Here is a 24,548-nt window from a genome sequence, read left to right as displayed (position 1 = left end):
ATTGCTCCCAAGCAATTGTATTTTTATCATGGTGGTGTGTACCTCTGTTAAAAAAGAGGTAAAGCACGTAATTCCTGAGAAGGATTTATTGTGTTCATACTCGTCAACCTATTAAAGGGATAGTGTATGGCGTCCAAAACTGCTTATATAAGACTTATATGCATGTTTAGATGTTCATAAGATTTTATGATGCAAAATAATTGATGGTAAACGCACTAGTTGTACTGGCGCAATGATTACAAGACTTCTGATGGAACAACCATGCATAAATGCATAAGTTCAGGCAAATGACAACTGGGGCTATAATTACAGTGAAATACATGTCCCAATATGCATAGATTTCAGACAGATGTCAGACGAAGCTGTTGAAGGATATACTCTCATTTAGCCCAAGAGGGATGACTGACTGCATGCGGAAGATCCAACTCGTTTCTTTCTGTAGTAATAATTTGTCTAAGTCACCTCTGCGACCATCCGGTCGGATCGTTTCAATTCCCTGGAATCGTATTTGTGTAGTGTCCCCACCATGCACTTCCCACATGTGGGATGCCACTGGTGTGCTTTCGTGGCGCCTGATATTCCCTACATGATCTAGTATGCGGCGGCGGAATTGCCGATTCGTCTTGCCCACAGTCACGTGGGCATGTGCAGGTTGCCAGATATATTACATTTGTTGAACGACAATTTATAAATTCACGATTCGTGTATTCAACTGAGGTTACTGAACACAGATTCTTGGGAACATTTCCATGTTCGAACTGTGCTGCTTGTACGTTTATTAAAAAAAGCCCCAAATTCTGTTGTGCTAATGAGGCAGCCGCATCACTAGATGATGTATGCGATCACATGACATGAGCTTTGACACTCAGCCAGCCCCCCTCCAAACCACGCCCCGTGATGATGCCACGACGTGATGCGTATGGTCAGGTGACCGGGAGCAGGTCACATGACCTATTGCTCCCAGGAAGCCACTGATCAAAACGAACTTTTTACTTCATCAAAGATGCTATGCCATTTAGCAATGTGCAGGGAGGACTCATGCTACATCCCCCAGGTAAAGAAAACGTCAATTACTACTGTTCATAAAGGAGGAAGAAGTATTTTTTAAAGCGATTGTGTTCCACTTGATTACCATGGTTACCAGGATGTGTATGGGCGTTGCATTAGTATACCTGCTGTGTGGATTGGCCGCTGTGGGGTACACACCCTTAATGGGTGTAGCTATGCAAGCCTTATTTAAGAAGCTAGGCTACAAGGATTCAGTATGCTGGCAGTCCACCACCAGGACTGTCATGCTGCCGCTTGTTCTATTTATTTTATGATTTCATTCTGCTTTATCTGATCCTGATAGGGGGGGAATTTCTTACAACCCTTCACTAGGCTGAGAATTTGCCTGACTGCAGAAAAACCCTATTTAGTGGGAGCTATACTATTGATAGCTTTTGAGTATATCAAAACTCACCTACTAAAGGATCTAATAGACAGCGATGTATTACCTGGGGAACTTTTTTTAGTGCGCAGACTATCTGGGTATTGACCAAGACATCACTCTAAGTGATAACTGGGCACTGTTCCTCTAGGAAATATTATTAGGCTATCAAGTACCGCATATCAGCTTAGGAGGAATTACTGCAGCGATCACTCCTCATAGTGGGGTGCTAATTCAATACAGTACCTTACCTATACTTACTCATTGCCTCTAATGGATTATAGTCCTAATCTATAAACAATTTTCTATACTCAGTTGATGACTGATAACCCTTTCTCCAGGGAATCATCCCAGGAGATACTTGAGCCCCTGAGGAGCCCACGCAGTGGGCAAAACGCATAGGGCAATTACAAGGTCTATTTTGTACATAAAAACATCTGGGCAATTACAAGGTCTATTCTGTACATAAAAACATCTCGTGTCTATTATACATTGGACTATATGAGTTGCATGTAGATTCCGGCTGATTACGACATCATGTTCAGGTTCGGAAAAAATGCATAGGTTTTTTGGAACATTAAAAACCAAGAAACCCCCCCCAAAAAGAGCTATCTTTTGGACGTAAAAGACATAATAAAGAAAACGTCCAAAATCGATACTGATCTTGAAGTGTTACAGTATGATACAATTTCACATTCCCTACCGGATAGTGGATTTTTTTTTTTGTTGTTGTTTTTGTTTGTGTGTCCATAAGGTTTTTAAGCAATATTTATTAAAAGTTAATTTTTATGAATTTATATTTTTGGGTCCTAAAAGTGAGCTACATGTAATGATTAGCACTCATTTTCAGTCAGTCATTTCAGTCAAATTTTAAGCAATAGTTACATGTAAATGGGCCTTAAACTCATATTAATTACATGTAAACCCTTTAAATGTGTCTAGGTTTTTTAATTTATTAGCATAGAATTCTGTACCTAAAAATTGCTGTCTTAAAAGATGGACATTCACTTTTCCATTTTGGACATTTATGGCATAGTCACAGGATACACCATAAATGTCTGATACGTCTCTGGAACCTGCTGAGAATAGGTAGTCACATCTCCATTCTCGCTCACCCAGCTGCCACATACAGGCAGGATGGGGTCCTGCACCACCTCTGGTATATCCTTGGAATATACATTTTCTTGTTGTTTTCAAAAGCATAGCAGTTCTTACTACTTATTAGGTGATAAAAGTCTCGTTGATGGGGGTCTCACTGCTGAGACCCCCACCGATTCCACAAATAGGATCCATCTTTCCACCTTTTCTCACAGCACCCCCTGCATTGCGGGGATTGAAGCAACACCACGCATGTGCAATGGCTGTGCTCTTTAATCTCCTCCTCACTGCAAGGGGTGCAGCGGGCCTGCAATGAGGAGGAGAGCAGGGGTTTACATGGTGAGACCCCCACTGATCAGACCTTTATCACCTATCCTATGGATAGGCTTGGTGGTTTTGGTACAAGCTCTAAAATGGATATTTCAGGTACATGTTACAGTGCAAGTATTGGGCAGTGTGCTTAATGGCAAAGTGCAATTGGGCTAGATATGCCATTGCCCAAATAAAATATTCAGTGCCATGGGAAACAAGCCTTTCCTGCCGACTTATTAACACAAATCAGACATGTTCTTATAGGTGCCTAAAGTCTATAACAACTGGCTCTTACGGTGCTGCGCTTCATACTGAGCACCATGGTGCTGTAATTGTTGGCTCCGTCTGTAGCAGCCTTCCCCGGCCTTCAGTGCCTGCTTAAACAGCTTTTCTGCCTCTACAATGGTTGTTGCTTCTTCCTCAGCCAGTAGAATAAATGCCGTGGCACATCTGTACCCAAGATAAAACAAGACAGACATTAGGCATTTATGGGTGTCATACCACTTCTAACAATATACAAGTGACCTAATCTGCATACATGTTACTTTATGTTGCGGCATCATACATGTGGTCTGTCAACATTAATGTGAGATGGGGTTTATACTGGTTTTCTACTAAAGAAATAATAGTTTGAAAAGTGTATGTCCTGGATCCAGCCAGTAAAATGTGATATGTGGTGCATGTACAGTGACAGTGGTAAAGGGGCTGTCCCACCCAAAATATTTATCACCTATCCACAGGATACATGTATGACCGCTGGGGGGGGCTGACCACTGGAACCTCAGCGATAACAGCGCACCCCAAGCCACCATAGTGAACAGAGCAGCAGTGCAGAGGACCAGCACTGTATTCAGTGTCTCTGGAGACTAGAATGGTGGTTAGACAAGCATGTGAAAGGTTTTTTTGTGCGATAACACTTATTGTACCATCATCACTATGATATACGAGTGCAATGTTGGAAGGCTGCACTAGTAATGAAAAGATTTTACTGGTGCCAACAGAATGTGCAGTGCTAGGCTAGGCTATGGTCTTTCACTGTGCTGTCATGCACGGACTGACATTTTTACGGCTTCAGTATCTTAAAGGGGTTGTCCCGCGAAAGCAAGTGGGTCTATACACTTCTGTATGGCCATATTAATGCACTTTGTAATGTACATTGTGCATTAATTATGAGCCATACAGAAGTTATCAAAAGTTATTCACTTACCTGTTCCGTTGCTGGCGTCCTCGTCTCCATGGTTGCCGTCTAATTTTCGCCGTCTAATGGCCAAATTAGACGCGCTTGCGCAGTCCGGGTCTTCTGATTTTCTCAATGGGGCTCCGTGTAGCTCCGCCCCGTCACGTGCCGATTCCAGCCAATCAGGAGGCTGGAATCGGCAATGGACCGCACAGAAGCCCTGCGGTCCACCGAGGGAGAAGATGCCGGCGGCCATCTTCACCGGGTAAGTAAGAAGTCACCGGAGCGCGGGGATTCAGGTAAGCGCTGTCCGGTGTTCTTTTTTAACCCCTGCATCGGGGTTGTCTCGCGCCGATCGGGGGGGGGGGGGGGGGGGGGGTTTGAAAAAAAAAAAAAAAACCGTTTCGGCGCGGGACAACCCCTTTAATGCTCTGGCCAAAAGTTTACAATGTAGCAAACAAAGTTGTGAAAATACTGTGTGGCCAGAGAAGTGTAATTTATAGGGGTGCTACTTTTTTCTGCACGTTACCTCTGTTTTTCCCAAAAAATGTTATCTAGGAACGAAAAACCTAATTTGATACATTTCATATTAACTTAACCCCCCAACAGTTTTGGACGAGCTCTGTTACTTCTGCAGCAAAAAGAAAATACCGTAGGCCCATAGCCAGCACTGCTCTGCACATATTAATGGAGCATAGATGTGTAATGCCCATTCGGGTACAATAAAGGCATTGAGTTAACTACTTACTCATTTAATTCTAGTGCTTCGTGAGCTGCAGAAATCCTGGCTTGTGGGTTTCTTTCCCGCCATGCTTTTTGCATTACTGTTTGACAAAAAAAAAAAAAAAGTAACACTCGATCAGTTATAATTAATTCTAAAGGCTAGCCTCCAGAGAAACCACGGTTAGCGATTCCTCCAAAAAGCACTGCCACAGCAGGATGTGGCACAAACATACCAGCTCTTAATTATCAGGAAATCAAGCTAGTAATTTTACCTTTTATTTGCAGCTGAATTTCATTGGTTTCAAGACTCTTGTACACATGACTCAATGATTTTATAGCATACTAACATGATTAACTAGACAATGGCAAGAATAAACAAAAAAAATGGTGTTGAGTGCAGGGGCCATATTTTTAGTGGCCATGGTAACTTGGTTTTGTGCACTTTATGCACTTGGCAATTGGGTACTTTCACTCACCCAGACATGGTTCCCATCGGGCCGAAAGAGCGCACAGCAGTGCAAGAGCTGTGTCCTCCTATTAGATCACTCTCTTAGAAGCGAGCAAAGGGAACCAATCATCAACTACAGAGTAGAGTCACATTACTATGACCACCAGCTAATATCCAGAGTAACTGCAGTGTGCGGCATTGACAGTAGCTAGCAAGGCTTGGGGTGACTCAAAAGTGCTGGCAGGTGGTCTCCGGAGCCATGCCGACTGCAGTGCATCCCACAGTTGTTGGGAGGGTACATGGGGAAGGATCCTTAGACTGAACACTACAATCAAGGTTCTCCCACAGATGTTCAATTGAGGTCAAGTCTGGAGAATTAAGGGGCCAGGTAAGTACTTGGTTGTGCTTTTCCACCCATTGTCAGACATTCCATCTGCCCATGAGAAGACAAACGGCATGTATGGGTGTATGTGATCAGCAAGGCTGGATTCATAACCCAATCGATTCACAGTGCCACGAAAAAAAAAAAATTCCCCAGACCATAATGCTGCCGCCACCAGCTTGTGTTATTCTGGCAAAGGTTGCAGGGCTTTTGTTGTCTGATGTTTCTTGCCTGGCATGCCAATGTCTATCTGTTCGATTAAGCAGAAAACGTGACATCGGAGAAAGCAAAACTTTGCCAATCAGCGGTGGTCCAATGCCGATAAGTAAAGTCCCCCCTGATGCAAGCACAAAGTCATGACTGACTCACTGTGCTTGAACTCACATTGTGATGAATTCTTGGCAGACTGTTTGGGCGAGGTGGTTTGCCATTGCCTTTCCCAGTTATCTTTTAACCCCCAGCAAGCTGGGTACTCATTTTACCAACCTCGGAAGGATGGAAGGCTGGGTCAACCTTGAGTCGAGATTGAACCCGTAACCTTCAGTTCGTGAGCGAGAGCTTAGGACTGCATTTCTGCTGCCTTAATACTCTGCGCCACACGGGGCTCTTCAATCTGTCTGCTTTGGAGCCCCGGATACAGTAGGGTTTACCGAACTGTTTTCAATACACGTTTAGTAGCCCCCTGGTTTATTTTCATGGTGAGCTGCTCCAATGTATCATATTGGTTGACCTTCCCAAACCTTCATAGCCAAAGTTCACCTCTCACACAAACAACACATGGTGTTTTGCAGTTTTCACATCTGTTATTCCCAATGGTGCCATTTGTCCACTTGCGATACACTTTTCCCCACAGCAGCAAGTGAACAGTTCACAAACTGTGCTGTTTGAGAAATACTGCCACTCTTGGCTTAAAAGCCAATGATCATCCATTTTTGCAACTCTGAGCAGACAGCCTATCGCACACCTTATATATTGACCAAGCCAGCTTATGACACATCACTTCCTCCATGGGTCATACGCTGGTAATGTCAAAAGAAGGAAGCGTCATGGTTGGATTGAGCACCAGCCAATCACAGCTGGCGCTCGTTCTTTCACAGCTATTCAGTGAATGACATCACTGAATGGCTGTGATTTGTTTATCGAGCGCCGGCTGTGATTAGCTGGTGCTCAATCCAATCACAACACTTCCTCACACAGCGCTGACGGCAGGGGAATTCAAAACCGAACCAGGGAGAGGACAGCGGGGAGAAGTCTAAAGCAGCTTGCCGCACTGCTGGGGAGAGCATCGCACCGGGGGACACAGACGCCGGCTGGGGAGTATTGGGTTTTGGTTTTTTTACCTAGTACAGCTAGGCTTATAGTAGAGTCAATAAATTTGACCTCTTTTTGTGGTAAAACTTATTGACTCTGTTTATACTCTAATACTCGAGTATAGATGGTAAATAAAATAGATGCCGTTTGTAAAGGGTGATTTAGACACAACGAGAATCGCTCAAAAGAATCTTGCTAGAATTGAGCGATCAGCTGTTATCAGCGGAGCCGGCTGTTATCACAGCTGGCTGTGCTGATAAGATTCTCTGTGCCTGGGTCCTGCTCTGAATTCACAACAGGGCACGGGCTGTAAGCGCAGAGAACACTACAGCTGTTTGTTCATGCAGAACAGCTGTAGTGTTCGCTGAACGATAGTGGCGGTGTCCCGCTACGCCTGCATAGCTGTATAGTAGCTACTTAGCTACTATAGACTATGCAAAGATAATCGCTCAAAACGGTCACTCAAACTGTCGTTTGAGCGACTTTTGAGCTATCATCGGTCAGTGTAAATGGGGTCTAAGTTTTTTTGAAATATTAAAACAAAATTGAAGTGAATAATAAAAAACCTCAGTGCGGTTCTTACTTGCATCTGCTGGTCGCATGTGATCTGTGTCACATGTGAAGAAGGTCTGATGATCCTGGGCTGAAAGATTCATATCATAATAGGTTAACGGTTCCCGTCCCGTCACCCATGTGTATCTGTAATACAATGACAATAATTTATTGAAGTAATACACAAATAGATTCAGTCCTATGAAAACCTTACAATATACAGTAATTGGCGTATAACAGGCAGAGGTGATAGATGGCTGCCGGACAGCGCTCATCTCCCAGGGAAACAAAAAGGACAGACATTTTAAAATCCAACATGTCCTAGCCTGGTTTCGCGCTGCCTCCATGCACATTAGTTTGCTGGATCCCATATACATTGATCTAATGTCTACGGTCAGATACAGGGAAGCAGATTATCTTGCACATCATAAATGGACTTTGAAATAAAAAATTGGAACAAGATTTGCTTTAATAGATTCAATGGGGATGGGGGCATAATCCAGATATATTAAAAAGGGGTTGTTCAACTTTATAAACTATTAATGGCCTATCCTCTTAATAGACCATTAATAATAGATTAGCTGTGTGCTGGGCTGGTGCGCTACAGACCAGAGCGGTTTTCGGACGGCCGTATACAGCTCTGATCCCACTGGTCGGGCTTGGTATGACACGCATGCTTCCCATTCACTTTAATTCAACCCTTTTTTAAAGCCTTTTCAAAGAAGATGATCTACATGCAGCCTGCAGCACAACAAGGCATAGCTGCTAGCTTTTCTAGGAAAACATCGTTGCCTTACCCGGGTATCCAAAGATCACATGTAACGCAATATTGGAAAACCACACAGCCTTATGTGCCATTATAAAATGGCCATTGTAATAAAAACATATGTATTTTTTCTTTGCCTACTAAATTTAAAAAGGCTGGCCAATATCCATTTATATCTAGCATCTGAATATAAACCAAGGTTTTGGGCAGGTCTTTACAAGCTGCTTGTTCTCAGAAACGAGCCAATGCATACATACACTAACATTTTTATGAGCGGTTATGTGCATTAAGTTCAGGCATTATAATCCAACATAAAAGTTTTCTAGTTCCACAGAAATAACAGACATTTTATTAAAGTGAGAACAACTGTACAATGTGCGTTTTACTATATGACAGAAAACAGATAAAATGTGAATATACTTTAGTTCTACAAATTCAGAGAACAAAAGTGAATATTTATGACCTTGGTAATGCTCAGCAATTAGACATTTGTATGCAGCGTTGTTCTTTGCACCTGTCAAAAAGACAATAGCTCCCACATCACAGCACCTCACAGACGACTGCATACAGCGTGGGAGATGGAAATCCCTGCACATTACAAAGGCAATGGCTCATTCATTCCCAAGACTTCCAATGACAGACTAGCAAGGAGATTTACTCCTTCCAGGCTACTCATTAGACGTAATGCCAAAGTAAGTCCCAGGTTTAGTGGATCATGCTCTCATTTTACTTCTCCAATCTCCAGCACAACTCGGCTCCAACAGGCTGGATTTAGCAGGTCAATCAGGATAAAGAAGAAGAAGAAATGATATTAAATCCCATTTCAGGACAACGGAGCTTCCTTCTAAAGGGTTTCAGGGCTTTGGCAATGTATTGGCATTTTGAGCAGTGTGTTAACCCGGATTAAACTGACACACTGACCTCTCAATGTTTGTTAGGTTCTGCATTTGTAGGCAAATAAGTTTGTGTTTTGCAGTTCTTTGATTCTTTATGGTGCATGGTATATTTACTCCAAGAAGTTACCTGTTATATTCTGCTCCTCGAAACAAGTTTAACGGATTTCGCCAAACTTTGCATTCTGTGAAATAGAACAAAAAACACCTATGTAAATAAAATAGCTGAGGAAAAGAATCAATTAAAAGTATACAAAAACGGTGACTATTGTTTAAGATAATAGAAATTTCCATACAAAACCCGCTGCCCTCCAAGTATTCCCGGATCCTTGGCCAAATCAAAATTATTTCAATTACTAAACTATAGAAAAAAAAAAGAAACACTAAAGCACAAAGCTTGCAAATTTTATCTTATAAATCGGACAGATATTATTTACAGATTTGCACGGTGTTACTTCTTAAAAGAGAGCGATAGTTCAACTACAAATATTTATCTATGGGGAGCAAAGTGCCGAGACCCTCACTGATCACTAGAAGTGCTGCGTTCAGGCTTTTCGGTCACTTCTATAGCTAGTGACTGAATGAAGAAGCAGTTTTCCAGTGGATAGGTGATCTATGACTGTGGCCTTTTTTTCCCTTTATTTTCAGTTTTTCCTTCTCATTTAAAAAAGAAAAAAAAAAAATCATAGTCTTATTTCTATGGTATACACACTGCAAAAAAAAAAGGACATGTTAACTTTATTCTATGGGTCAGTACGATATCTACGATACCAAATTTATATAGTTTTTTGCTGTATTGTTTTTCCTTTTTTCCAAAAGATAGAGAAAAAATTTTAAAAAATTATTTTCTGTCGCCAATTTCTGACTGTCATAACTTTATTTTTCCGTCGACATAGTTGTGAGAAGGCTCATTTTTTGTGTGACATCCTGTAGTTTCTACTGGTACCATTTTGGAGTACATACTACTTTCGGGGCATTTAAAGTCTATCGTCAGAAATGATGGCGGCATTTTAATGGGTTAACAGCGCCGATGAGCTTGCTGCTTATCAGAGCTGCTGCGAGCAGGTGTCAGTTGTAAGAAACAGCCGGCACCTGCATTGTATGGAGCAGGATCGGCCCGTAATCCCCCTCCATACATACCCCGAAGCTTCAGGACGTAACGATACATCTTGTAGCATTAAAGGGTTACGGAGCTCAGGAATGGAGATGCAAGATTTAGTGATCTGTAAAGAAGTTATACTGAACTTCCTGTATAATTCCACTGAACAACATGCACAACCTGCCCCTGTTTATAGACAATAGATTGCAATTACAAAGCAAGTCTAGATAATAAAGACCCAAGTTTACCATGGCACATGTCTGAGTGCCATCAGAAGGCATGGAGTCCTAGATCTATGTATGCACAATTCAAGACAGGAGACATGGGAAAAGTGCATTTCAGCTCTTTACTTGCTTATTAAAAATACTTATAAATTGCTGCTACAGAACATTTTTCAAGAAATTGTAAATGTATTTATCATCTTCCACAAAGTATTGCTAAGACACCACTGTGCTAGAGTAAATACGCAGCCCGTACATCTACTCCACTAGTGCACTTACAAACATTAATATTTCCACTGCGTGAGATCCATTTTTAGAGAAGTTTTAGTGCACTACTAACATAAGAGGACAACTATGCTTTGAGGTGCCCTTTAGATATTTAATTCATATACCATTTAGAGGTCTTTAAAGATGTGCAAAGCATGAACTTCCAGTCCATAACATTTTCTAAACATGGGAAATCTTTAATTAACTATCATAAGTAAATTCTATTAACTCAATCATACCTGAAACACTCTGTCGACTTGAATCAGCATCCCCGTTACTCGTGTTTGAATTACTTGGTGTGCTATTGTCAACTCCTCCCAACAGAGGGCGTAGGTGACTTACAGAGACCTGCTCAATGAACGATGTTCCATACTTCCGAAAATACCACCATTCAAATATCTAAAAAAAGCAAGGGAATTTTTTTTCTTTAAAAGATCTATATAGTTGTGGGTCAAGTAACAATACTTCCATCTATGAACATAAAATATCTACATTTTATAGTGAAATATGATGCAGACATAGTGATTAACAATCACAGTATCTAATTTGTGTAAAAAAACAAAAACAAAAAAAAAACACCACAAAAACTGAAAATAAAAGTACTCAAATTAAATGGTCTTAAGCATAACAGAGTTCTCAACAAGTTTTCTAATACACAGGGTTCTCCTTACCCACTCATTTATTGTCGTTTGCACCCAGTTTCAGGTTTTTAATGTTGTGATTCTCAGGTGGTCTTTCCCATTTTTCTGTTACTCTGCTAACTGGAACCTACTTTCAGGCAGGGTGCGTGTCACAAGCCTAGCTGCATCTAAATGCCCACCCCTCTGCTTTCTTAGAAGGATTGTAGAAGATGAGCATTCAGAGACATTCTGGCTAAATGGTTAGTAATCCCAATATAGCAGGAGAGGCAGAGATGGTGGAGAGTGCACACACTGTCTGCAGATCTGTCAGTCTGTGAGGATAGCCCCTCCCCCACAGCTAAGCAAGCATCCCTGTTACTACAGAAGCTCAATATCTAACAATAGAAGATGACTCGCTGGAAGGAAAACCCTTCAAACTTCATTTATAGTGGCAAAACAACAACATTTTTAATGAAAATATTATAAGGTTGATAAAACACAAACAGGCTATTAGATGAGCACAAGTTCTCTGAAACGTTAGTGGCCCTTTAAGGTTTGTCATAAAAATAAATAAATAAAATTTAAAATGGCCACTGTCTTTTCAAACAACGTCTGTTTATACGATAGCTATACAAGTGCAAATGACTTTATTTACCAAATATGATTTTTCTGCTAAAAAACCCCCAAAAACATCTAATGTGCAGGGCAAGTGGAGGAGGACGACTCATGCTGCCCATAGAAAGTCCATGGAGAGGGGTGGGTGGAGGAGAAGGGGAAAAGCACAGAAAGGCACAAACTTTGCAGCAGCTGAGGATCAGAGATACTGCCCCCAGGAGGGGTAGAAATAGTGTAAAGTGCCATATCAAAGTGCTAACGACCATTTGTCCCTGAGTGACTGACATGCTCCGCCCCTGATCACGACAGTGACGTAGTCAGAGGTCCTTCACAGAGTTACATGCTCCGCCCCTGATCACTTGATGGTGACGTCATCACAGGTCCTTTCTCCAAACCATGATTTCACCTCAGCAAGCAGCTGAATCACCGGAGCTCTGAGCTCCCCCTTGATCACATGGTGACATCACCACAGGTCCTTCAATATTTTGACAACTCCAAGAGTCATCACAGCTCCTTCAGTGAGTTACATGTGATCATGTCATTCACTATATTATAATAGATTATAAGTGGCGCATTGCGCCCCCAGAAACACTGGTATTCTGAATAATACTAATAATTAGTAGGTTATATAATGGCCAGAAATTGTATTATTTCTCATTTACAGACAGCGCACCTTATTCCGAGAAGTCACCTGAAGATGTAGGTGCAGTTTAACTAAATTCAACATAATTTATTTTCCTGTTAGTTTGTATTGTGTAATATAGGTTTAATAAAAAACAAAAATAAAATAATATCCTGCTGGCATCCGTTGACCAAAACTGTATAAGGGCTCATGACCACGGCCGTGACGGACTCCGCCAGTGGAATATCACAGCGCAGTCCGCCACGACACCCCCCCCCCCCCCCCCAAAATCCCCATACTTACCACTCTGGATCCGCTGTACGCATCCCACATGGAGGGCCAGCAGAAGTATCGCATGACGCTCGGCTTCCATTGACTACATTTAGAGCATGCCACGGTTTATTTCACACTGCGGAAATTCCGCAGCATGAACATTGAACTATTAGGTTCAACAGAACCGAATAGCTGCGGGGCAACGCCGCGTAAAATGCGTCATAAGTCCGGCCATAGGCATTAGCCCTTAAGCACTGTATATATTTTTTTTACAATGGCAGTAAATGAGCAACATATGCCCACACAGTGGTATAGGTCAGAGCATTCCTTTAGCGCTTGTGCCTGGACCCCAGCTGCTGTTGAACGGTCAGAATTATGTGGTATGATGTGGTGACCTTTATAAAATACAAAACAAAACAAAAAAAAAAACAAAAAAAAAAACAACCCACCCTAAGAGACCATACCTGATCTTTCCAAGAGAGCTTAATGGGTTCATCAACTCCAGCACAGACCCTGTAGAAAAGAAAGCTATGACTCCAATGTCATCAGAGCCCTTGATTCCCGTTAATGTGATCGCCAGAAGTGGCACAAATGCCCCAAACAATAGTAGTCATGTCTATGTGTGTTTCAATGGCAAGCAATTGCGGTGGAGATTCTTGGTTGGATCTCCTTAAAGCAGTTGCCCCATATAGCCTATTGGAGCACATGGATGTCAGAGTGGGTCCCTGGCCCAGGACTTCCCCTCTCGATGAGCAGAATGTAGCTCAAGCTCTGGCAGAATTGTGCCCTCTATGTACTACATGGTCAACCATTCATACTTCCCCTGGAAAAACATGCTGTTTACTGGGGGGTGCTGTGAGCTGGACCTGTGGCCATCAAACTGATCACCACAGCATCTACATTTTGAAAGAGGTTGCCTAAGATTGGGACATCGAGAACAAATATCGAAATATAGATTCATCGCTAATGCTTTGCCGATACTTTTCACCGATATTATTATGTCCGATATAGCGGTATAATCAATAGTTTAAGGCGATATAATATCGATTTTTGTAAAGAAGAAACGTGTCTTGTGGTCCGGTGACCAGATGTTCTTTCCTTACATTCTGCCCTTTCCTTTGTGTTGGGACAGGATGTAGTTTTGCTCGAGGCACTAATGAACTTATAAAACAAGTTCTAGAAACTTCTGGAAAGTGTGAGGTGACTCTGTCCCCAATAAGGTTTGCTCCAGGCAAAACGACTCTCAGAAAAAGTGGGGTCTTAGGCCCCTTTTCCACATGCGTTTGTTCATGGAGTTAGACACAGGCTCTGAACGCTTGCGTCTAACGCGATGGCTGTGGGCAAGGCTTTCTAAATGAAAGATGAAGGGCTGCGCTGAACGCACGAAGGTTGCGTCCAGAAAAGGAGACGTGACATGTTGTGCGTTCAGCGTTTAACGTGAACGCAGTGTCCATAGAAAAGATAGGAGACCCACCTAACGCAATTACAATTGCGTCCGGGGCACTGCGTTCGCGTTCCCAGGCCCTGCATTGTTTACAAGTTGCCATGGAGACCGTTGGTCCCTCAGCTGCAACTTGAAAAAATGCAGGGCACGCAGCCCCACACACACACACACACACACACACATCATGCTCACATCCCGTCAGGTCCAGCGGCCAGCTTCTGGCTTCCTTGTAGCTGGAAGGACCTTGTTTCAGTCATCTTTCTGCACTCCCGGTCAAATTAATATTTCTTGGCTCAGTAGATAACGATTATTGGGGCCAATGATAAACTTCTTTTCATATACCTCATATTAGTTACGTTTCATCTGTAATTTTTTATTTTCATTTGTAAATTTAATATATTTTCATGATGTTATTAATAGTTAGAAGTTAATAATAAATTCAGCAGTTTAAAGTTTTAAAAGAAAACTATCTTTTTTTTGTTTATTGTGTTGCTTTATTAACCCTAGACCGGTTTTATTTTTATACAGCATTTAAAAAAGTAGATATATCGATAGTCTTCCACCGATATTTTACAATAAATCGATAGTATTGACTATCTCTGAACAAACTATCGACTATCGATATTTGTGTGTCAATGTCCCAACCTTAGGGTTGCCTCTAGAGATGAGCGAACGTACTCGTTTCGAGTAATTACTCGATCGAGTACCGCTATTTTCGAGTACTTCAGTACTCGGGTGAAAAGAGTCGGGGGGCGCCGGAGAGCGGGGGGAGGCGTGGCGGCGCGGGGGCTAGCAGCGGGGAACAGGGGGGAGCCCTCTCTCTCCCCCTCTCCCCCCCCACTCCCCGCTGCAACCCCCCACTCACCCACGGCGCCCCCCCGAATCTTTTCGCCCGAGTACGGAAGTACTCGAAAATCGAGGTACTCGGGTGAAAAAGGGGCGTGGCCGAGTACGTTTGCTCATCTCTAGTTGCCTCTGATGAAAGCACTTTTTATGCTGGATTCCGGACAGGTTCGGGAGGTCACGATATTTTGTATCTGCATTTCTTGCAGTATAGGCCTATTGAGATCAGTGGGAAGAAATGGAGTTTCATTCTAGCTCTCGCTTGCATCAGACCTCAGATAGCAGCTTGTTTTGTAAAGTGTTGGTAGTGCCAACACTCACTCTGGTAAGAAGAGGCAATACATTAATGGACATGTTAGCAGGGTTAACAGACAAAAGTGGCAATAACTGACCATTGTTTTATATGAATGGTTAAGTTACAATTAGCGAAAAGTTGTATTATCCCATGGATAGGACACATATAGATTTGTTACACGCTTCCCAACCAAGTTATTTTTACTTCTCGCAGTCGGGTGCTACCAGGGGAATTGTCCAGTCCTGTTGACAGTCACAAATCTATTTCTGTGTTATCTAAGCTGTATTAGGAACTAATAACGTGTTCCTTGATAACATTAGCAGCTGCTTGCTTTTAAAGCCAAAATCCTTGTGTTATTGTAACCAAATCATGTAGAGCACGATTCATGGAGTATGCCAGGAGATGCTCATGTATCTAGAGATACAGCCAAGGTGGCCAAAATCCAGCTCACAGGCCTCTTCCACGTGGGTCCTTGCTTTTTTAGCCCCATCCCAAACTAGTGTCCAAGAATACGGAATATTGTGTTCCTGCTAGTGTCCCAGTATCTAACAGGTCTGTGCTCACCGCCTGGTCTTCTCCAATGCCGATCGCTTCCTGCATACAGTAACACAGGAAGAGAAGGCTTCAGATCTCCTAGCCGGCTGCTTGCACAGCTGATCCGGGTAGAAAAGCGCAATACCATGGAGAAAACCAGTTTTAGAAATACTGCTGTGGCGCTGGCACTGCATTGCTGCAAGTTGCCACTAGTGTGTGGGAATTATCTGGTCCTAGTGAGGGCAGTAATGTCCAGTTTTAAACAATCCAGGAGATTGCCGAAATGCGTTGCATAATAAAGTAACACTTTGTGATACGGGTTCACGGCTGACTTCTCTGGGTTCCGGAGCGCGGGGATCCTTTTTTCCCCTCATCAATAGGAGTCTAATCTGCATCACTTGCCTTGGGCACTCCAGCTAAGAGCACAAGATAAGGCACTATGCATACGGTTTGGCATATATGCTGGAAAAAGCCTCTAGGCCCAAAAAATAAAAAAGGAGTGACCAATTAAATCAAATATATCGCTCTGCAACACCTAAGAAAGGAAAAACAATTATTAAATTTGGCTGAACATACTGCCTAAAGTGCATATAACCTCCCAAACTTCTGCATAGCTTCCTAAAATATATAGCGCCATTTCATTCCGCAGTGCTTTCAGGTAATTTATATATTACCGCCCACCAAGTTGGGTACTCATGTTACCGACCTCGAAAGAATGGAAAGCTGAGTCAACCTTGAGCCAGCTACCTGAACCATGCAGGGATTGAACTCACAACCTTTAGTTCGTGAGCGAGAGCTTAGGACTGCGCCACACTAAAGACCTAGGTGGCAGCTTCTCTTGTGACCCCAATACTGAATAAGTGCAATGTAACCCGCACATTACTTAATCCCAATAAAACTAAACATTTCTTTAAAAACATAAAAAACTGAAAACTGGGAAGAGCCATCAGCATGAATTACTAGAGAACCCCTACATAGGGACTGAGATTCAACAAAACCAAAGTTATGAACTGGACATTAGTTAATGCAGATCTGTTTAACCCCTTAGTGACAAAGCCTGTTTGCGCCTTAGTGACAGAGCCAAATTTTGGAAATCTGACATGTGTCACTTTAACATAGGGTAACTCTGTAAAGGTTTTGCATATCCAAGTGATTCTGACATTGTTTTTTCACCACAAGTTGTATGTACTTCATTTAGGTGGTAAAAATAGACCGATAGAATTTGTGTGCATTTATTAAAAGTTTACTTTTTTTCCAGATGCACATTTGAAAAACTTTTTAAAACTATTTAGGAGACGCAGAAATTTAACATTGATTAACATTTTGAGGAATATTTTGTTTTCAGACACCAAGCCAAGATTGCAAAGGCTCATAGGTGTCCAAAGGATAGATACCCCCACAAATGACCCTATTATAAAAACTACACCTGTTAATGTAATGTATTCACTGAGGGGGGTCAGGAGTATTTAGACCCTGCAGATTTTGTTGCTCAGGAGATAATGCAATTTAAAGGAGAAAAAAAATAAATAAAAAAAAAAAATAAAAAATCATATTTTTGCAAATATGTCATTTCAAAAGACATTTTTTTTCTATAGTTCATGTTAAAATGAAGATTTACACCCCAAAATGGATACCCCCGTTTGTCTGGTGCTCAGAAACATACCCCTTGTGGCCCTAATCTTATGCCCATATGCACAACAGGGCCCAAACTGAAAGGAGCAGCCGATGGCTTTCAGAACGGACATCTTGCTTAAAGATGTTTCAGGCCCCATTGCCCACTTGTAGAACCCTTGAGCGGCCAAAACGATGGAGAACCCCAACAAATGACCTCATCTTGAATTTGTTAAGGGGTCTACATTTCATCTAGTGGTGTACTGCATATTTTGCCCCCCACGGTTTTTGAATGAATCTAAGCAAAGCAGAAGGGGGAAAAAATTTACGATTTTCATTTTTTTTTTGGCAATTGTGTCAATTTAAAAATACTTTTTTTGTACAGCACATATATGAATGAAGACTTCCACCCCAAAGTGGATAACCCTGTTTGTTTTGTGTTCAGAAACATACCCATTGTGGCCCTAAGCTTATGTCTAATGTTCCTTTAGGTTTGGGCCCCGTTGCCATTATGGTCGCTCACCGTGGCCCTTGGTCACTGCTCCAGGCTCTCGGCTACTTTTAGTAAGCAGGACATTTTACATTTCCCGGGTCCTCCCCAGCTTCTGTGCTTACATCCACCATTTTACCGACGACACATGTGCCGAAGATGGGAAAGGCCCACGGATAAAGATCCCATCAGGGGACATCGCTGGAAGCCTTAAGTAATTTTACCATCCCTCACAGATTGGATCCATGACAGGAGGTGAAATTTCAACTTTTTCTTTTTTTACGTGATCGCAGTTATCCATTGGCTAGTGGTGATCACGTGACCAGGGACCATGTACCGCAGCCCCCCTAGTGAAATCTCCAGGCTGCTGGCTACGTTTGTTAACCAGGAGCAGGGAGATTTAAAATTATCCTGGCAATCTGTGGCTTTTGCACATGCATCCGCCATTTTGGTGACTGGCGTGTGTGCAGAAGCCAGGGTAAAAATCCTTGGACAAATCCTGGGGCCTTAGATACGCAATTTCATCTCCCCTCATGGATAGGATCTGCGAAGGGAGATGAAACGTAAGCTTTTTTTTTACTTTAAAATGATCGCTGTCATCCATTGGATGAAAAAAAAAAGTGATCATGTGACCGGAACTGCATACAGCGGTCCCCGGTGATATCTGTTACAAACGCTAGCCGGGAGCAGATTTAAATTTCCCAGGGCGCGAGTCCTTCTGTGCACGCGCCTGATGTAGGACACAGCAGATAGTGGCCAAAGGTCCTTTACAGACCAGATCATCACGGGACATCGCAGAGGATGGTGGTGAGTAGTTTCAGCTACCCTCATGGATCTGATCCGTGAAGGGAGCTGAAGTTAATTTGTTTCACTTTTTTTTGCTAAGATAGCACTGATCGCATGACCGGGGGTCGGATATCCTGGCCCCTTATGATAGCTCGAGGTTGTCAGCTACCTTTGGCAGCCATCAGAATGGAGCTGTCACGTCCTCAGCCCATGTGGCTTTAATCCTCAGAGCGAGCGTGTTTTTAAAGCCCACTTAGCCAGGAAGTAAAGTGGCAATGGGGCAGTGACTAAGAGGTTAACTCAAATCCAAAACACCTTGGCCTGACCTATCAGTTTTAGATCGACTCAGCAATAATTTAATGAAACCTTCGCTGAAACATACATCCTACAGTAGTAGTGTCAAGCCAGCAAAGCAGCGCCAGAAGACCGCAATTTAAAGTTAGACATCGACCTTCTTTGCAATACTGACAAGAAGATCACCCTCCTGTGATCCACTCGGCTTCTTGCGGGCAGCGGCGGTCGGAGAGCAGTGCATTCATTCTCCTCTGGCTCTCATGTCTGGTGGAGAGATCGTGTACTTACGGTTCTGGGTCACCGACCTCGGTGACATTCCCACGCTTTTCAGCGTCCGCTCTGGTGCTTTCCTGCGGGATGGGGGGGGAGGCGGCACGCCAAGCACAGCTTCAGCCATTCTTCGCTGCTGGCTTCTTCAACACGGATTTTCAGCTGTCTTAGGTCCTCCATCGCATAGTGAGGCATTGAGTCTTCAATCAACATATGGATTCCAAGGTCACGCTACTCTTCTTATGGGCTCCAGGTTTTCCCGCCAGTCGCTGGACAGCCAATCCAGTGTTGTCACCAAGCCACCTGATTCTTAAGCCGGATGTTCTGGAAAGTGCTCAAGGATTCGTCATCTGACCCTGAAAGGACCTCTCAACGTAGGGGAGTTACACAAGCACCCTCTTAATAGAGAAAAAACCAACCATATTAACCATCTAATGCCAGGATCCCATGTGGCCTCTCTTCCTAAATGTCCCATTGGCCTTATATGAATAAAAAAGTAATATGAGTACTGTTGGTATTGGTATCATACAGAAGCCACGTTACACTGACCTAATGCTAACCATTACCATTTGATGTCTGGCATAAAACCACAGCAAACAAATGTGCTGTCTGCAGTTTTGCATATTCCATTTATTGGTAGGAAGCGTTCAGCTCTCATGCGCTTGTGATCTTAATAGATGATCCCTGCTTTGTTTAGTAATGTGCCACTAGGTAAATAAGTGTGATGGGCCCAAAAAAAATAATCAAAAAAAAAATCTGGGTTTCAATCCACCCTGTGCCGGGAGAGTCTAGGGATTATATCATCAGATAGTCATCTGCAGTACAAAATAACTCTAAATTGAGAAAATAAAACAATTAGGTCTTCTCATCCCCCAAGGATTGCTCATTACCGACTGTGCTCCTCTTTGGGGAGATGTCGATTTGGTTGTAAATATCCGCAGAGAATCAATTACACAGACATCCGCATTATGCCTTTTAAAACAGTGCAGATAGCAGCACAGGTCTATGTATTCCACTGTACGCAGGGGTTATTAACGAGGCATTCATACAGCTCTGGGACTCATTCGCACAAAAGTATTTCTGCAGTGACCTGCTCTACATACTGGCTTGGAGGAAGAGAAGATGCGGGAAAGGTCCAACTTACAACTCCTTGTCACCTATAGACATTCTTTTTTTTATACCTCACATATCTCTGTGCCACACGGGGCACAGAGTGTTAAGGCAGCAGAAATGCAGTCCTAAGCCCTCACTCACGACCTGAAGGTTGAAGGTTCTATCCCCGCTTGGGTCAGGTAGCCGGCTCAAGGTTGACTCAGCCTTCCATCCTTTAGAGGTCAGTAAAATGAGTACCCAGCTTGCTGGGGAGGGGTAAAAAATGACTGGGGAAGGCAATGGCAAACCACCCTGCAAAAAAAGTCTGCCAAAAAAACATCACAATGTGACGTCCCCAGAGGAGTCATTCATGATTTGGTGCTTGCACCAGGGGACTTTAGCTTTACCTATGGTCAATCTGAAGTAGACCATTTTCACGCAAGTGTGACTGAATTATCATTCACTTTTGTTCATTTGCAGTCTAAATGTGAGCCAATGACTGTACGATGAACAAGAATTGTGCACTTTTCATTTGTTGTTTAGTTTCAGCAGGACGAAAATGGACCATTGGCTCGTTCACTTGCAGCTCCATAAGAATGTGAAATACTAGACAGGAAGATAATCGTTGAGCATCGTTCACTACTTGTTCAAACAGGCTGCTTGGGCGTGAATGAACTGGTAACAGGCTGCTTGAGCGTGAATGAACTGGTGACAGGCTGCTTGAGCGTGAATGAACTGGTGAGGTCACTGGCTCGTTCGCTCTTGCAAACCAGAATCGTGCAGTTCTCCTTCAGTGTAAAAAGAAGCATAATTACTGAGGCTGCCACCAATTACTAGGATTGTATAGGCTGCACCCCTAGACGGCACAGAGGACTCTTCTACATTTTCTCGGCACATTGAAATGGATGTGGTCCAAAGTAAAGCTGAGAAACATTTGAAGGGCATATGGTACTTACAGGATGGACTACTGTTGAACTGCAGTAAAAAAGGTTAAAGAGTAGAGATGAGCGAACCTACTCGTTTCGAGTAATTATTCGATCGAGCACCGCGATTTTCGAGTACTTCCGAACTCTGGTGAAAAGATTCGGGGGGCGCCGGGGGGCGGGGGGAGGCGTGGCGGAGCGGGGGGTAGCAGCGGGGAACAGGGGGGAGCCCTCTCTCTCTCTCCCCCCCACTCCCCGCTGCAACCCCCCACTCACCCACGGTGCCCCCCGAATCTTTTCGCCCGAGTATGGAAGTACTCGAAAATCACAGCGCTCGGGCGAAAAAGGGGCGTGGCCGAGTACGCTCGCTCATCTCTATTAAAGAGGTAAAACTGCATTTGGTTATAAAACAGTGGGATGGGATCGTGGGCAGGCCCAGGTGTGCTCTCATGATAAACTTAGACACCTTCCTTAACCCCTTAGTGATGGGCCTAATTTAGTCTTTAAAGAGGTATTTCCATCTCGGAAATAGCAAACGACAAGCCACTCACATGTTACATTATTCTTTCCAGCTGTTTACTGCTCATTGCTAAGGAAACATTGGCTGTATTAGTGAATGACAACGACTGAATGATCGGTATTTAAACCAAACGATTAGTGAACGAGCCAACGATGATTTTCATGCCTGCATAAAATGAATGATGAACAAAAAGCTTGGCTGCAATTACACTGAATGATTATCGTTCAGCTTCACTCATTTCAACGTTAATCGTTCTGTGTACAAGGGAAGTCCTAATATGATGACCTTCTGGGTGGTCGGGATCTCCAGATGTACACAAGCTCCAGCCCAGCCTCTCTACTGTTTGTTTCCATAGAAGGGCTCCTGAGCAGCGCCAAAGACAAATAAAGGGACTCAAGCAAAAAAAGGGCATTGAGCAGCCGGGGTGTAGAGACTGTAAGCCAAAATGTCTGACACAGATTCCTCAGTTTTCCAAGACTCCAACTCCCACCTCCATATAGGACTCATGTTTAAGTGTTGAAGTTACTGTATCATCAGGCTTTTCATCACCATGATGATAAAATTATTCAAGCTACATCGTTCATTTCACATCTTAGATATCAACCATTTTTGATAAATAGAAGCTTAGATGAATAAAACATTTTAAAGTTTTCCTAAGGGCTTCTTCCCACGAACAGATTTCTGCCGCGTAATTCGCGGCGGAAATCCGCTGTGTTGCTCGCAGCTACTGGGTTCTATTAAACCTAATAGCTCAGGGCTCACGGTGCAGAATTCCACCGCGGAATTACGCACCGTGAAATCTCCCGTCCTCACCCGCGGCATGCTCCATTTGCCGCGGATGTACGCGCAGACGGCTTCCATTGCAGTCAATGGAAGCCATCCGTTCACGCCATCTTCCGCTGTAGCACAGAGGAAGATAACGTGAAATCGCCTCTCCGCCTACCGCGTTATGTGACGCGGCCGGCCGCATCATGTGACGCGGTGGGCGTGTCATGTGACGTGGCGGGCGTGTCACGTGACACTACAGCGTGTCACGCCGAAGCGTCATGCGGGAGCGAGGACGCCAGATCCGCAGGTAAGTTTGGGGTCTCTGGGGGGGCGCAGTGACGGGCTCCGCCGTGGAAGTGACAGAGGAAGTTATCTTGCTTATGCAGTGAAGAATAGGCCATTGATAAGAATGAGGTAGAGACATTCCGTATTTTTTTAAGTTAGTTTGCCATATATGGGTTGTCTGCCATGTCGGTTACGGCTTCCCCTCTGATATGGTTCAGCTAATGCAGTCAAAGGGATGGAGTCTTAAGGCCCGCTTACACACAACGATTATCACTCAAAATTTGTTCAAACGAGCGAAAGTGAGCAATCATTCAGCGGGGGGAAAAAAAAATAAAAAATTAAAGACAAAAACGCTGACTTGTCGTTCTCGGTTGTTTAGGCTGACTTTTCAGTCAGCTTAAAAAAAAGTGTTAGCACTCACAGGCTTGTCGTTCCAAGTGAACGCTTCAAGCTCAGCGTCTCCTATGGGGGGGTGAAGCGCTGAGCGAGAATCAGACAAGAAGCCAAGGAGCGGCCAGCAGTCTGTTTGAATGCTCTGCACGAGTGACGACGACCTTGGCAAGGATGTCAGTGACCGTGCAGTTGTCCAAACGATTGTCGGCCCGTGTAAAAGGGCCTTTAGAGCTGTGCAAGTACAATGTGATAGGGCAGGAAGGGGGTGGAGTCTTATCCAAGGGCAGCAAATGATAGATCAGTGACAGACTGCAGTGTTGGGGACAGAATTTTTGTCTAGCATACGTGATGCAGCTTCCCCCTGCCAATGGTGGGTTGTCCGCTGCCTGCTCTTACAACCAGTGTAAAGCTGCATCTCATAGAAATGTACACTTCTGCAAATGTTTATGGGGTCTCCCTTGGGTTTCAACATGACCTATCCTTTATTCCTGCAGGAGATAAGCTTCTTCCAGAGGGGTACCTGTCATTCTGTTTCTTCGTTCGTACTGCGGTTGTCCGACAGCAAGCCGTGCAGACTATGAGTGGTACAGATTTTTTATTTATTTTTTAAAATTTTCTGCAGTGTCAATTGCGGATGGGCGGCTTCCATTGACTTCAATGGAAGCTATCCGTGTGGGGTCTGCAGCAAAATGTAGCATTCTGCGATTTTTCATCCGCGAGCGGAAACCACAGACAGAAGAGGGGACACAGGGGCGGAGCTTGTGCTGGTTCATGAGAGAGACCAGCTGATCAGTGCCGAAAATGCCCCCCCCCCAGCCACATGTCTCAGTAGAGGACTTGAGGCAAAGCAAGTACTGTTTTCTACATGCATCAGAACAAAAACATAGCAAGAGACTAATGTGCATCATTTTTCTGTAAGGTCTCCGTAAGACATGTATGTATTGATTTTTCATGCACAAAAGGTTTCCATGGCTTTTAAAGTCTCCATATTACAATAAAATAAAGTTTTGCTTACTCACCAAAATGAGTCCCGAGATGAGGGAAGATGTGCCAGTCAGAGCGACGTAAAATTTAGGTGTTAGCGTGTTCAAAAACATACTCACTAAAAAGAGAAAACGAGATATGACATTTAATTATTGTATGTGAGAATGTCTAATAAGTGAAGGGATGTACGATGTCCAATTAAAAACTT

The 24,548-nt window shown here is 43.4% G+C and overlaps 1 protein-coding gene across 5 annotated transcripts in view; it reads right to left on the bottom strand.

Moving 5' to 3' along the window:
* The window catches only part of ST7 (suppression of tumorigenicity 7), a 97,002-nt gene that overhangs the window by 29,440 nt on the left and 43,014 nt on the right, over window positions 1-24,548 (bottom strand). For 4 of the 5 annotated variants that reach the window (XM_066591811.1, XM_066591810.1, XM_066591813.1 and 1 more), the window contains 6 exons: window positions 24,376-24,458; window positions 10,918-11,077; window positions 9,222-9,276; window positions 7,464-7,579; window positions 4,765-4,840; window positions 3,135-3,289 (listed from right to left, as the gene is read on the bottom strand). In XM_066591811.1, coding sequence (XP_066447908.1) covers window positions 3,135-3,289; window positions 4,765-4,840; window positions 7,464-7,579; window positions 9,222-9,276; window positions 10,918-11,077; window positions 24,376-24,458 — 645 coding nt within the window. The remainder of the gene's footprint in view (window positions 1-3,134; window positions 3,290-4,764; window positions 4,841-7,463; window positions 7,580-9,221; window positions 9,277-10,917; window positions 11,078-24,375; window positions 24,459-24,548) is intronic. The other variant, XM_066591814.1, reaches the window with a different exon arrangement.

Source organism: Eleutherodactylus coqui, chromosome 2 (genome assembly GCF_035609145.1).
Source record: "Eleutherodactylus coqui strain aEleCoq1 chromosome 2, aEleCoq1.hap1, whole genome shotgun sequence".
Taxonomy (NCBI): Eukaryota; Metazoa; Chordata; class Amphibia; order Anura; family Eleutherodactylidae; genus Eleutherodactylus; species Eleutherodactylus coqui.
The sequence above is the reverse complement of the archived record's forward strand: the minus strand, read 5'-3'. Positions and strand labels throughout refer to the sequence as shown.